The following is a 13,934-nucleotide window of genomic DNA, read 5'->3' as shown; positions in this document are numbered from 1 at the left end:
GGGTCTGTTATCCCTGTTGGGTCTGTTACCCCTGTTGGGTCTGTTATCCCTGTTGGGTCTGTTATTCCTGTTATCCCTGTTGGGTCTGTTATCCCTGTTGGGTCTGTTATCCCTGTTGGGTCTGTTATCCCTGTTGGGTCTGTTATTCCTGTTGGGTCTGTTATCCCTGTTGGGTCTGTTATTCCTGTTGGGTCTGTTATTCCTGTTGTCCCTGTTGGGTCTGTTATCCCTGTTATCCCTGTTGGATCTGTTATCCCTGTTGGATCTGTTATCCCTGTTGGGTCTGTTATCCCTGTTGGGTCTGTTATCCCTGTTATCCCTGTTGGGACTGTTATCCCTGTTGGGTCTGTTATCCCTGTTGGGTCTGTTATCCCTGTTGGGTCTGTTATCCCTGTTGGGTCTGTGTATCCCTGTTAGGTCTGTTATCCCTGTTGGGTCTGTTATCCCTGTTGGGTCTGTTATCCCTGTTGGGTCTGTTATTCCTGTTATCCCTGTTGGGTCTGTTATCCCTGTTGGATCTGTTATCCCTGTTGGGTCTGTTATCCCTGTTATCCCTGTTATCCCTGTTGGGACTGTTATCCCTGTTGGGTCTGTTATTCCTGTTGGGTCTGTTATCCCTGTTGGGACTGTTATCCCTGTTGGGTCTGTTATCCCTGTTAGGTCTGTTATCCCTGTTGGGTCTGTTATCCCTGTTGGGTCTGTTATTCCTGTTATCCCTGTTGGGTCTGTTATCCCTGTTGGGTCTGTTATCCCTGTTGGGTCTGTTATCCCTGTTGGGTCTGTTATCCCTGTTGGGTCTGTTATCCCTGTTGGGTCTGTTATCCCTGTTAGGTCTGATATCCCTGTTGGGTCTGTTATCCCTGTTGGGTCTGTTATCCCTGTTGGGTCTGTTATTCCTGTTGGGTCTGTTAGGTCTGTTATCCCTGTTGGGTCTGTTATTCCTGTTGGGTCTGTTATCCCTGTTAGGTCTGTTATCCCTGTTAGGTCTGTTATCCTTGTTGGGTCTGTTATTCCTGTTGGGTCTGTTATCCCTGCTGGGTCTGTTATCCCTGTTAGGTCTGTTATCCCTGTTGGGTCTGTTATCCCTGTTCGGTCTGTTATTCCTGTTGGGTCTGTTATCCCTGTTAGGTCTGTTATCCCTGTTGGGTCTGTTATCCCTGTTGGGTCTGTTATCCCTGTTGGGTCTGTTATTCCTGTTGGGTCTGTTATCCCTGTTGGGTCTGTTATCCCTGTTGGGTCTGTTATTCCTGTTGGGTCTGTTATCCCTGCTAGGTCTGTTATCCCTGTTAGGTCTGTTATCCCTGTTGGGTCTGTTATCCCTGTTCGGTCTGTTATTCCTGTTGGGTCTGTTATCCCTGTAAGGTCTGTTATCCCTGTTAGGTCTGTTATCCCTGTTAGGTCTGTTATCCCTGTTGGGTCTGTTATCCCTGTTGGGTCTGTTATCCCTGTTGGGTCTGTTATTCCTGTTGGGTCTGTTATCCCTGTTAGGTCTGTTATTCCTGTTGGGTCTGTTATCCCTGTTAGGTCTGTTATCCCTGTTAGGCCTGTTATTCCTGTTGGGTCTGTTATCCCTGTTAGGTCTGTTATTCCTGTTGTCTCTGTTATCCCTGTTGGGTCTGTTATTCCTGTTGGGTCTGTTATCCCTGTTGGGTCTGTTATCCCTGTTGGGTCTGTTATCCCTGTTGGGTCTGTTATCCCTGTTGGGTCTGTTATCCCTGTTGGGTCTGTTATTCCTGTTGGGTCTGTTATTTCTGTTATGTTTGTCATTCCTGTTAGGTCTGTTATCCCTGTTGGGTCTGTTATTCCTGTTAGGTCTGTTATCCCTGTTAGGTCTGTTATCCCTGTTGGGTCTGTTATCCCTGTTGGATCTGTTATCCCTGTTGGATATGTTATCCCTGTTGGGTCTGTTATCCATGTTAGGTCTGTTATCCCTGTTAGGTCTGTTATCCCTGTTATCCCTGTTGGGTCTGTTATCCCTGTTGGGTCTGTTATCCCTCTTGGGTCTGTTATCCCTGTTGGGTTTGTTATCCCTGTTGGGTCTGTTATCCCTGTTGGGCCTGTTAGGTCTGTTATCCCTGTTGGGTCTGTTAGGTCTGTTATCCCTGTTAGGTCTGTTGGGTCTGTTATCCCTGTTGGGTCTGTTATCCCTGTCGGGTCTGTTATCCCTGTCGGGTCTGTTATTCCTGTCGGGTCTGTTATCCCTGTCGGGTCTGTTATCCCTGTCGGGTCTGTTATCCCTGTCGGGTCTGTTATCCCTGTCGGGTCTGTTATCCCTGTTAGGTCTGTGAATTATGTTATTTCTGTTAGGTCTGTGGATTATGTTATTCCTGTTAGGTCTGTTATTCCTGTTAGGTCTGTGGATTATGTTATTCCTGTTAGGTCTGTTATTCCTGTTAGGTCTGTGAATTAGGTTAACCCTGTTAGGTCTGTGAATTATGTTATTCCTGTTAGGTCTGTGGATTATGTTATTCCTGTTAGGTTTGTTAATTATGTTATTCCTGTTAGGTTTGTTATTCCTGTTAGGTCTGTGGATTATGTTAACCCTGGTAGGTCTGTGAATTCAGTTATTCCTGTTAGGTCTGTGGATTATGTTATCCCTGTTAGGTCTGTTATCCCTGTTAGGTCTGAATTCTGTTATTCCTGTTAGGTCTGTGGATTAGGTTATCCCTGTTAGGTCTGTGGATTATGTTATTCCTGTTAGGTCTGTTATCCCTGTTAGGTCTGTTATCCCAGTTGGGTCTGTTATCCCTGTTGGGTCTGTTATTCCTGTTAGGTCTGTTATTGCTGTTAGGTCTGTGAATTGTGTTATTCCTGTTAGGTCTGTGGATTATGTTAACCCTGTTAGGTCTGTGGATTATGTTATTCCTGTTATGTCTGTTATCCCTGTTAGGTCTGTTATCCCTGTTAGGTCTGTGAATTCTGTTATTCCTGTTAGTTCTGTGAATTCTGTTATTCCTGTTAGGTCTGTGAATTCTGTTATTCCTGTTAGGTCTGTGAATTCTGTTAGTGAATTCTGTTATTCCTGTTAGGTCTGTGAATTATGTTATTCCTGTTAGGTCTGTGGATTATGTTATTCCTGTTAGGTCTGTGGATTATGTTATTCCTGTTAGGTCTGTGGATTATGTCATTCCTGTTAGGTCTGTGGATTATGTTATCCTGTTAGGTCTGTGGATTATGTTATCCTGTTAGGTCTGTGAATTATGTTATCCTTGTTGGTTCTGTGAATTATGTTATCCCTGTTATGTCTGTTATTCCTGTTAGGTCTGTGGATTATGTTATTCCTGTTAGGTCTGTGAATTATGTTATTCCTGTTAGGTCTGTAGATTATGTTATTCCTGTTAGGTCTGTAGATTATGTTATTCCTGTTAGGTCTGTAGATTATGTTATTCCTGTTAGGTCTGTAGATTATGTTATTCCTGTTAGGTCTGTAGATTATGTTATTCCTGTTGGGTCTGTTATTCCTGATGGGTCTGTTATCCCTGTTGGGTCTGTTATTCATGTTATCCCTGTTGGGTCTGTTATCCCTGTTGGGTCTGTTATCCCTGTTTGGTCTGTTATTCCTGTTTGGTCTGTTATTCCTGTTGGGTCTGTTATCCCTGTTGGGTCTGTTATTCCTGTTATCCCTGTTGGGTCTGTTATCCCTGTTGGGTCTGTTATTCCTGTTGGGTCTGTTATCCCTGTTGGGTCTGTTGGGTCTGTTATCCCTGTTATCCCTGTTAGGTCTGTTATCCCTGTTGGGTATTGTATCCCTGTTGGGTCTGTTATCACTGTTATCCCTGTTGGGTCTGTTATCCCTGTTGGGTCTGTTATCCCTGTTGGGTCTGTTATCCCTGTTGGGTCTGTTATCCCTGTTAGGTCTGTTATCCCTGTTGGGTCTGTTATCCCTGTTGGGTCGGTGGATTATGTTATCCCTGTTAGGTCTGTGAATTCTGTTATTCCTGTTAGGTCTGTTATTCCTGTTAGGTCTGTGAATTGTGTTATTCCTGTTAGGTCTGTGGATTATGTTATTCCTGTTAGGTCTGTGGATTGTTATTCCTGATAGGTCTGTGGATTGTTATTCCTGTTAGGTCTGTGGATTGTTATTCCTGTTAGGTCTGTGGATTATATTATTCCTGTTAGGTCTGTGGATTATGTTATTTATTTTAGGTCTGTGGATTATGTTATTCCTGTTAGGTCTGTGGATTATGTTATTCCTGTTAGGTCTGTGGATTATGTTATTTCTGTTAGGTCTGTGGATTATGTTATTCCTGTTAGGTCTGTGGATTATGTTATTCCTGTTAGGTCTGTGGATTATGTTATTCCTGTTAGGTCTGTGGATTATGTTATTCCTGTTAGGTCTGTTGATTATGTTATTCCTGTTAGGTCGGTGGATTATGTTATTCCTGTTAGGTCTGTTGATTATGTTATTCCTGTTAGGTCTGTTGATTATGTTATTCCTGTTAGGTCTGTTAACCCTGTTAGGTCTGTGGATTATGTTATTCCTGTTAGGTCTGTAGATTATGTTATTCCTGTTAGGTCTGTGGATTATGTTAACCCTGTTAGGTCTGTGAACTCAGGTCAGTCATTTGTTAACTCCTGCCTTTCTTTCCCTCTAGAGCCCCCAGTGAGCCCAGACCCCCTGGAGACGATGCCCCCCTCGGGACCCAGCCAGGCTCCAGACAGACCTCAGCTCCCCACCAGACCAGCCCAGGACAGGCCCTCCTCCTCCCAGAGACCTGCTCAGGAAAGACCCCTGTCTGCCCCCAGGCCGGGACCAGGCCGACCCTCCAAGCCTACCAGCACCCCCAGCCTGCCTGCCCCCCCACGCAGCCAGAACCCTAGGAGACCCAGCCCAGCCTCTCCCAAGCCCCCCTCCCTCTACCACCCAGCCCCTTACGGGAAGATACTAAGGGTGGACCTGTACAGCCAACCCAACCTCACCTCTTGTAACGTCAGCACCCAACCTAACCCTAAAACCAACCCTAAGTCTAAACTCTCCCCTCCACTACTTAAACCCAACTCTACTTCCCCTATCATCAGACCCAAGCCTCTTCTACCTAACCCTAAAACTAACCTTACCTCCGTACCAAAATCCAAACCTAGACCTAAGTCTACAGCAGAACTCCCTGGGCCTGCAGCTAACTTTAATCCTGATCACAACAAATCCAGAACCGCTCCCAAAGCAATCTCCAGACCCAAACAGAACCATAACAAACCCAGACCCACCCCGGATCCTTCTACCAGGCCCAGAACCAGCCCTGGGCCCAGCTCCAGTACCTCTAAACCCAGACCCATCCCCGGGCCCAGCTCTAGTACCTCTAAACCCAGAACCAGCCCTGGGCCCAGCTCCAGTACCTCTAAACCCAGACCCATCCCCGGGCCCAGCTCTAGTACCTCTAAACCCAGAACCAGCCCTGGGCCCAGCTCTAGTACCCCTAAACCCAGAACCAGCCCCGGGCCCAGCTCTAGTACCCCTAAACCCAGAACCAGCCCCGGGCCCAGCTCTAGTACCTCTAAACCCAGAACCAGCCCTGGGCCCAGCTCTAGTACCCCTAAACCCAGAACCAGCCCTGGGCCCAGCTCTAGTACCTCTAAACCCAGAACCAGCCCTGGGCCCAGCTCTAGTACCCCTAAACCCAGAACCAGCCCTGGGCCCAGCTCTAGTACCTCTAAACCCAGACCCAGCTCAGACCTCTCTGCTGTCAGATCCAGACTGGACCCTAGCACCTTTATTCCTGGTATCTCCAGACCCAGGCATGTCCCGGGGGAGGGCGGGGTGGGAGGGCAGGGCGGGGTGCGACAGGGGCGTAAGGCCCTCCTAGAGGAACCCCTAGTAAAGCTGGACCACGAGGGCGTGACCTCACCCAAGACCAAGAAGACCAAGGCTCTGATGCTGCTGGAGGCCAGGGGCTTACGGCAAGAACACACACCCCTCGCCACGGCCGCAGCCAACCAGAAGCCGGCGAGGGTAAAGGGGAGGGCTCCGGAGAGCGAGGCAGGGCTGCTGGAGGCCAAGGGCTTACGGCAAGAACACACACCCCTCGCCACGGCCGCAGCCAGCCAGAAGCCGGCGAGGGTAAAGGGGAGGGCTCCGGAGAGCGAGGCAGGGCTGCTGGAGGCCAAGGGCTTACGGCAAGAACACACACCCCTCTCCACGGCCGCAGCCAGCCAGAAGCCGGCGAGGGTAAAGGGGAGGGCTCCGGAGAGCGAGGCGGGGCTGCTGGGGAGAGAACCCGCCTACAGAACGCCTTCTCTGGGCAGAGAAAGAGACCGGGGTGGAGGGGGGGACAGAGAACCAAAGAGAGAGGAGAGAACGAAACAAGGGGAAGAGAAGAGAGGGGAGGAGACAGGGGGGTCTCACGGCAGCAGTAGTTCAGGATCTGAGGAAGAGGAGGAGACGAGGAAGAAAACGAAGTGTAGCTCCAGCTGCTCCCACCCCTCCTCCCCAGCCTCCTCCTCCTCATCCTCCTCTAGCACCTCCTCTTCCTCTTCCTCCTCCACTGACGAGGAGTCCTCTTGTAGTTCTGACGAGGAGACCGCCCTCGCTCCCCCTGCACCTCTCCCCGTCTCCCCCCCTCCAACTACCCCACAGGAGGAGGCTGAGGTGGAGGAAGAGAAGGAGGAAGAGGAAGAAATTAAGAAGTTGAAAAAAGCGGAAGAGGAAGAGGAGGAAGAAGTAGTAGAAGAAGATCAATCTCCCTCCTCTCCTCCCCCGTCTATCTCTCCGTCCTCTCAGCCAGCTAGGCCCCGGGGTCGTCCAGCCCGGCAGAAGTCCCAGGGAGGTGTGGGGTCGGTGGGCAGGCCACGGCGCAGGGAGGGGGCCCACCTCCCCACCACCAAGGAGCTGGCTAAGAGACAGCGATTACCGAGCGTAGAGAACAGACCCAAGATCTCTGCCTTCCTGCCTGCCAGACAGCTCTGGAAGTGGTTCGGTAATCCCACACAGGTGAGAGGGAGAACACACGCTTGGGATTGATATTTTGAAGCTCTCGATGACACTTGAGTCGGGGTTTTTTTGGGGGGGGGACACACGACTGGGTTCCAGAAGATTAGCCAGAGAAATTTCTACTTGCATACCCTGTCTCTGTCTGTCTGTGTCTCTCTCTCTCTCTCTCTCTCTCTCTCTCTCTCTCTCTCTCTCTCTCTCTCTCTCTCTCTCTAGAGGCGTGGTATGAAAGGGAAGGCTAAGAAGCTGTTCTACAAGGCCATCGTGCGGGGGAGAGAGATGATTGGTATCGGGGACTGCGCCGTGTTCCTTTCAGCCGGCCGACCCAACCTGCCCTTCATAGGGAAGATCCAGAGCATGTGGGAGAGCTGGGGATCCAACATGGTGGTCAGAGTCAACTGGTTTTATCACCCGGAGGAGACCAACCCTGGCAAGAAACTACATGACAAGAAGGTAGGGGTCAGAGGTCAGCTGGTTTTATCACCCGGAGGAGACCAACCCTGGCAAGAAACTACATGATAAGAAGGTAGGGGTCAGAGGTCAGCTGGTTTTATCACACGGAGGAGACCAACCCTGGCAAGAAACTACATGATAAGAAGGTAGGGGTCAGAGTTAACTGGTTTTATCACCCGGAGGAGACCAACCCTGGCAAGAAACTACACGACAAGAAGGTAGGGGTCAGGGGTCAGAGTTAACTGGTTTTAACTCTCACTCCCTCCCCATCTCTCTCTCTCCCTCCCCATCTCTCTCTCCCTCCCCATCTCTCTTTCTCCCTCCCCATCTCTCCCTCTCCCTCCCCATCTCTCTCTCCCTCCCCATCTCTCTCTCCCTCCCCATCTCTCTCTCTCTCCCTCCCCATCTCTCTCTCCCTCCCCATCTCTCTCTCCCTCCCCATCTCTCTCTCCCTCCCCATCTCTCTCTCTCCCTCCCCATCTCTCTCTCTCCCTCCCCATCTCTCTCTCTCCCTCCCCATCTCTCTCTCCCTCCCCATCTCTCTCCCTCCCCATCTCTTTCTCTCCCCATCTCTCTCCCTCCCCGTCTCTCTCTCCCTCCCCATCTCTCTCTCTCCCTCCCCATCTCTCTCTCCCTCCCCATCTCTCTCTCTCCCTCCCCGTCTCTCTCTCCCTCCCCATCTCTCTCTCTCCCTCCCCATCTCTCTCTCCCTCCCCATCTCTCTCCCTCCCCATCTCTTTCTCTCCCCGTCTCTCTCTCTCTCCCCGTCTCTCTCTCTCTCCCCGTCTCTCTCTCTCTCCCCGTCTCTCTCTCTCTCCCCGTCTCTCTCTCTCTCCCCGTCTCTCTCTCTCTCCCCGTCTCTCTCCCTCCCCGTCTCTCTCTCTCTCCCCGTCTCTCTCCCTCCCCGTCTCTCTCTCTCTCCCCGTCTCTCTCTCTCTCCCTCCCCATCTCTCTCTCCCTCCCCATCTCTCTCTCTCTCTCCACTTCTCTCTCTCCCTCCCCATCTCTCTCTTCCTCCCCATCTCTCTTTCTCTCCCCCTCTCTCTCTCTCTCTCTCTCTCCCCGTCTCTCTCTCCCTCCCCATCTCTTTCTCTCCCCATCTCTCTCTCTCCCGTCTCTCTCCTTCTAGAACTGGGATCAGATGTCTGGTCAGTCTCTTCCTTCATCTCTGCTCTCCTCTAACCAGAGGAAAGACTTCATGGAGGTGAGACCACACTACACACCCTACCACACCCCGACCACACCACACACTCACCCTACCACACCCCCACACACCCTACCACACCCTACCACACCCCTACCACACCACACACTCACCCTACCACACCCCCACACACCCTACCACACCCTACCACACCACACACACACCCTACCACACCACACACACCCTACCACACCACACCCACACACCCTACCACACCCACACACCCCCACACACACCCTACCACACCACACACACACACCCTACCACACCACATACCACACCCCAACACACACCCTACCATACCATACCACACCACACCCCCAAACACACCCTACCACACTACACCCCAAACACACCCTACCCCCACACACACCCTACCCCCACACACACCCTGCCACACCACACCCTACAACACCACACCCTACCACACCACACCCTGCCACACCACACCCTACCCTACCACACCACACCCTACCCTACCACACCCTACCACACTACACCCCAAACACACCCTACCCCCACACACACCCTACCCCCACACACACCCTGCCACACCACACCCTACAACACCACACCCTGCCACACCACACCCTACCACACCCTACCCCCACACCCTGCCACACCACACCCTACCACACCACACCCTACCACACCACACCCTGCCACACCACACCCTACCACACCACAACCTACCACACCCTACCACATCCTATTTGTTGTTAACGTGTCTCTGCAGTGGGCTCTGTACCAGTGTGTTAACGTGTCTCTGCAGTGGGCTCTGTACCAGTGTGTTAACGTGTCTCTGCAGTGGGCTCTGTACCAGTGTGTTAACGTGTCTCTGCAGTGGGCTCTGTACCAGTGTGTTAACGTGTCCCTGCAGTGGGCTCTGTACCAGTGTTGTTAACGTGTCTCTGCAGTGGGCTCTGTACCAGTGTGTTAACGTGTCTCTGCAGTGGGCTCTGTACCAGTGTGTTAACGTGTCTCTGCAGTGGGCTCTGTACCAGTGTGTTAACGTGTCTCTGCAGTGGGCTCTGTACCAGTGTGTTAACGTGTCTCTGCGGTGGGCTCTGTACCAGTGTGTTAACGTGTCTCTGCAGTGGGCTCTGTACCAGTGTGTTAACGTGTCTCTGCAGTGGGCTCTGTACCAGTGTGTTAACGTGTCTCTGCAGTGGGCTCTGTACCAGTGTGTTAACGTGTCTCTGCAGTGGGCTCTGTACCAGTGTGTTAACGTGTCTCTGCAGTGGGCTCTGTACCAGTGTGTTAACGTGTCTCTGCAGTGGGCTCTGTACCAGTGTTGTTAACGTGTCTCTGCAGTGGGCTCTGTACCAGTGTGTTAACGTGTCTCTGCAGTGGGCTCTGTACCAGTGTGTTAACGTGTCTCTGCAGTGGGCTCTGTACCAGTGTGTTAACGTGTCTCTGCAGTGGGCTCTGTACCAGTGTGTTAACGTGTCTCTGCAGTGGGCTCTGTACCAGTGTGTTAACATGTGTATTTGTTGGTAACGTGTCTCTGCAGCGGGCTCTGTACCAGTCGTCCCACAGCGATGAGAACGATGTCCAGACGGTCAGTCACAAGTGTCTGGTGGTCAGCGTGTCGGAGTACGAAACCATGACTCTGACGCGTCGCTACGCCGACAGCCAAGACCTGTACTACCTGGCCGGGACATACGAACCCACCACGGGTATGATCTACAACACAGACGGAGTCCCCATCATCTGATGAACGACACGAGACCCTGACCGTGACCCGACCAACGCCAAGGTCGATCCAGTCACCAGACCCTGACCGTGACCCGACCAACGCCAAGGTCGATCCGGTCAACTCATAACGTTTGATCCAACGAACGAAGACCACCTGAGAGAGAGAGAGAGACTACAGACCGTATTCAGAAACTCTTGGGTCTTCTCTATAAACACACACCCAGACTTCTACCTGTAAATACATACAATAATTCTAACACTCATAGATATATATAAAAGACAGGAAGTGATTTTATTTACCAGGGAAGACATCGTCCTCGCTGGATCGTAGCTGTGAGTCACAGTAGTGTTGATGAGAGGAGGTTTGTCTATCTGAGAGACGTATTACACTAACGAGAGAGAGAGAGACCTGCTGACAATCCCAACAATGGGGGTGGGGATACAGTCCTGTGTTCTGATTGGTGCCTGTCCTGTCTGGACCCGCCTACTCCCCCATGACCTTATCACCCTGCTGATGTTAACAGGGTTCTGATGACCTGGTGTTTAGAGATATTATCAGTGTTTCTCTGGAGTGAACACACTCTTATCTGCTCCCCCCCCTCCCACCCCCCAGCGGGGTTTCAGCCTTTTCTCCGTCCCGACATACCCCATAAGCATCTCTGTACGGGGGGAAATATTATTTAGAAAATTCTAAACGTTTGTTTTGTAAATGTCTTTGAGCCGAGGGGGAGAGATGGAGGGAGGGAGGAGGAGGAGGAGGAGGAGGAGGAGTGGAGGAGGGAGGAGGAGGGGAGGTGGAGGAGGGAGGAGGAAGAGGTGGAGGGAGGAGGAAGAGGGGAGGAGGAGGAGGAGGGAAAAGGGTTTGTTTCTTTTTTTACTGAAGCAATCAACTTAATCAGTGTTTCTCCCGATATCCATTTAGTAGATCAATATTTCATAGTTGATCAATAAAGAGATAGATCTATCGATTGTCGTCTCCTGAATGATGTCTCCTGTCTTATCAGACCTACTAGATCATTAGATTGTCGTCTCCTGAATGATATCTCCTGTCTTACCAGACCTACTAGATCATTAGATTGTCGTCTCCTGAATGATGTCTCCTGTCTTATCAGACCTACTAGATCATTAGCCGATCAATCCTATTGTATTTCAAGTATCTTTTGTTTTTACAATAACATTTGTCCTCAAGTGCTGTGCCGAACAATGTCCTGTCCCCGAGCAGCGGCCCAGTTACCGGGGGAACCCCCTCCAGAAGGAGAAACCGTGTTCCGCTGGACTCCATTTTGTGTCAGTAATGAAGCTGGTTCCTGTTTTTAAAATGGAGGAGAGTTTTCCTCTTAGGGTCTACATGCTGAACACTCACTCACACTCACACACACACACACACACACTACTCTCCCTCCGCTGTGTGTGTGTACACCAACCTCAGCATCATGTTGCCCTGAGAGCTGACGTATCACAGAGGTACTCCCCACCACACACCCTCCTTGCTCACTCACACCTTTCAATTTCTCTCTCTCTCTCCTCTGTCAGTTTAATTCAAGGGGCTTTATTGTCATGGGAAACGTATGTTTACGTTGCCAAAGCGAGTGAAATAGATATTAAACACAAGTGAAATTAACAATAAAAATGTACAGTAAATATTACTCACAAAAGTTCCAAAAGAATAAAGACATTACAAATGTCATATTATATATATATATATATACAGTGTTGTAACAATGTACAAATGGTTAAAGTACACAAGGGAAAATAAATAAATGTAAATATGGGTTGTATTTCCAATGGTGTTTGTTCTTCACTGGTTGCCCTTTTCTCGTGGCAACAGGTCACAAATCTTGCTGCTGTGATGTCACACTGTGGAATTTCACCCAGTAGATATGGGAGTTGATCAAAATGTGGTTTGTTTGTGGATCTGTGTTTCTGAGGGAAATATGTGTCTCTAATATGGTCGTACATTTGGCAGGAGGTTAGGAAGTGCAGCTCAGTCTCTCTCACCCATCTGCTCTGCCTTCCAGCAATCTTCTCTGTGGGTGTGTCAGCAGAGACCGTTCTGATTGGCTGAGTTCAAGCGAACAGAGGCGTCCTATTGGCCGACAGCACATTACTGTCAGAGACGGAGCAGGGAATGGAGGGTGTTGTGTCTTCCTAACTGGCTGATGAAGCCTCTGCTGCCCAAGGCTGCGTGTTTCAATCCAATGATATGAAAGATGTTTTTGAGATTTTTGTTTTAAACCTATTAGAATAAATATATTAATATAAACTCAGCAAAAAAAAATAAACGCACCTTTTTCAGGACCGTCTTTCAAAGATAATTCGTAAAAATCCAAATAAACTTCACAGATCTTCATTGCCCAGGGTCCCTGCTCATCTGCGTGAACGTGCCTTGGGCACGTTGGGGCGGCAGGGTAGCCTAGTGGTTAGAGTGTAGAGGCGGCAGGGTAGCCTAGTGGTTAGAGTGTAGAGGCGGCAGGGTAGCCTAGTGGTTAGAGTGTAGAGGCGGCAGGGTAGCCTAGTGGTTAGAGTGTAGAGGCGGCAGGGTAGCCTAGTGGTTAGAGTGTAGAGGCGGCAGGGTAGCCTAGTGGTTAGAGTGTAGAGGCGGCAGGGTAGCCTAGTGGTTAGAGTGTAGAGGCGGCAGGGTAGCCTAGTGGTTAGAGTGTAGAGGCGGCAGGGTAGCCTAGTGGTTAGAGTGTAGAGGGGGCAGGGTAGCCTAGTGGTTAGAGTGTAGAGGCGGCAGGGTAGCCTAGTGGTTAGAGTGTAGAGGCGGCAGGGTAGCCTAGTGGTTAGAGTGTAGAGGCGGCAGGGTAGCCTAGTGGTTAGAGTGTAGAGGCGGCAGGGTAGCCTAGTGGTTAGAGTGTAGAGGCGGCAGGGTAGCCTAGTGGTTAGAGTGTAGAGGCGGCAGGGTAGCCTAGTGGTTAGAGTGTAGAGGCGGCAGGGTAGCCTAGTGGTTAGAGTGTAGAGGCGGCAGGGTAGCCTAGTGGTTAGAGTGTAGAGGCGGCAGGGTAGCCTAGTGGTTAGAGTGTAGAGGTGGCAGGGTAGCCTAGTGGTTAGAGTGTGGAGGAGGCAGGTAGCCTAGTGGTTAGAGTGTAGAGGAGGCAGGGTAGCCTAGTGGTTAGAGTGTAGAGGAGGCAGGTAGCCTAGTGGTTAGAGTGTAGAGGCGGCAGGGTAGCCTAGTGGTTAGAGTGTAGAGGCGGCAGGGTAGCCTAGTGGTTAGAGTGTAGAGGCGGCAGGGTAGCCTAGTGGTTAGAGTGTAGAGGCGGCAGGGTAGCCTAGTGGTTAGAGTGTAGAGGCGGCAGGGTAGCCTAGTGGTTAGAGTGTAGAGGCGGCAGGGTAGCCTAGTGGTTAGAGTGTAGAGGCGGCAGGGTAGCCTAGTGGTTAGAGTGTAGAGGCGGCAGGGTAGCCTAGTGGTTAGAGTGTAGAGGCGGCAGGGTAGCCTAGTGGTTAGAGTGTAGAGGCGGCAGGGTAGCCTAGTGGTTAGAGTGTAGAGGCGGCAGGGTAGCCTAGTGGTTAGAGTGTAGAGGCGGCAGGGTAGCCTAGTGGTTAGAGTGTAGAGGCGGCAGGGTAGCCTAGTGGTTAGAGTGTAGAGGCGGCAGGGTAGCCTAGTGGTTAGAGTGTAGAGGCGGCAGGGTAGCCTAGTGGTTAGAGTGTAGAGGC

General features: G+C 50.9%; 1 protein-coding gene across 1 annotated transcript in view; it reads left to right on the top strand.

Annotated features, from left to right (window-relative positions):
* LOC139421676 (trinucleotide repeat-containing gene 18 protein-like) overlaps nucleotides 1-10,886 on the top strand; it is a 98,377-nt gene extending 87,491 nt beyond the window's left edge. Inside the window, exons 27-30 of the mRNA XM_071172767.1 lie at nucleotides 4,596-6,925; nucleotides 7,142-7,378; nucleotides 8,508-8,582; nucleotides 10,096-10,886. Of these exons, the coding sequence (XP_071028868.1) occupies nucleotides 4,596-6,925; nucleotides 7,142-7,378; nucleotides 8,508-8,582; nucleotides 10,096-10,299 (2,846 nt within the window). The 3' untranslated portion in view covers nucleotides 10,300-10,886. The remainder of the gene's footprint in view (nucleotides 1-4,595; nucleotides 6,926-7,141; nucleotides 7,379-8,507; nucleotides 8,583-10,095) is intronic.
* The last annotated feature ends 3,048 nt before the right edge of the window (nucleotides 10,887-13,934 follow it).

This window comes from Oncorhynchus clarkii, chromosome 12, assembly GCF_045791955.1.
Source record: "Oncorhynchus clarkii lewisi isolate Uvic-CL-2024 chromosome 12, UVic_Ocla_1.0, whole genome shotgun sequence".
Taxonomy (NCBI): domain Eukaryota; kingdom Metazoa; phylum Chordata; class Actinopteri; order Salmoniformes; family Salmonidae; genus Oncorhynchus; species Oncorhynchus clarkii.
This window is presented reverse-complemented; position numbering and strand designations above follow the sequence as displayed.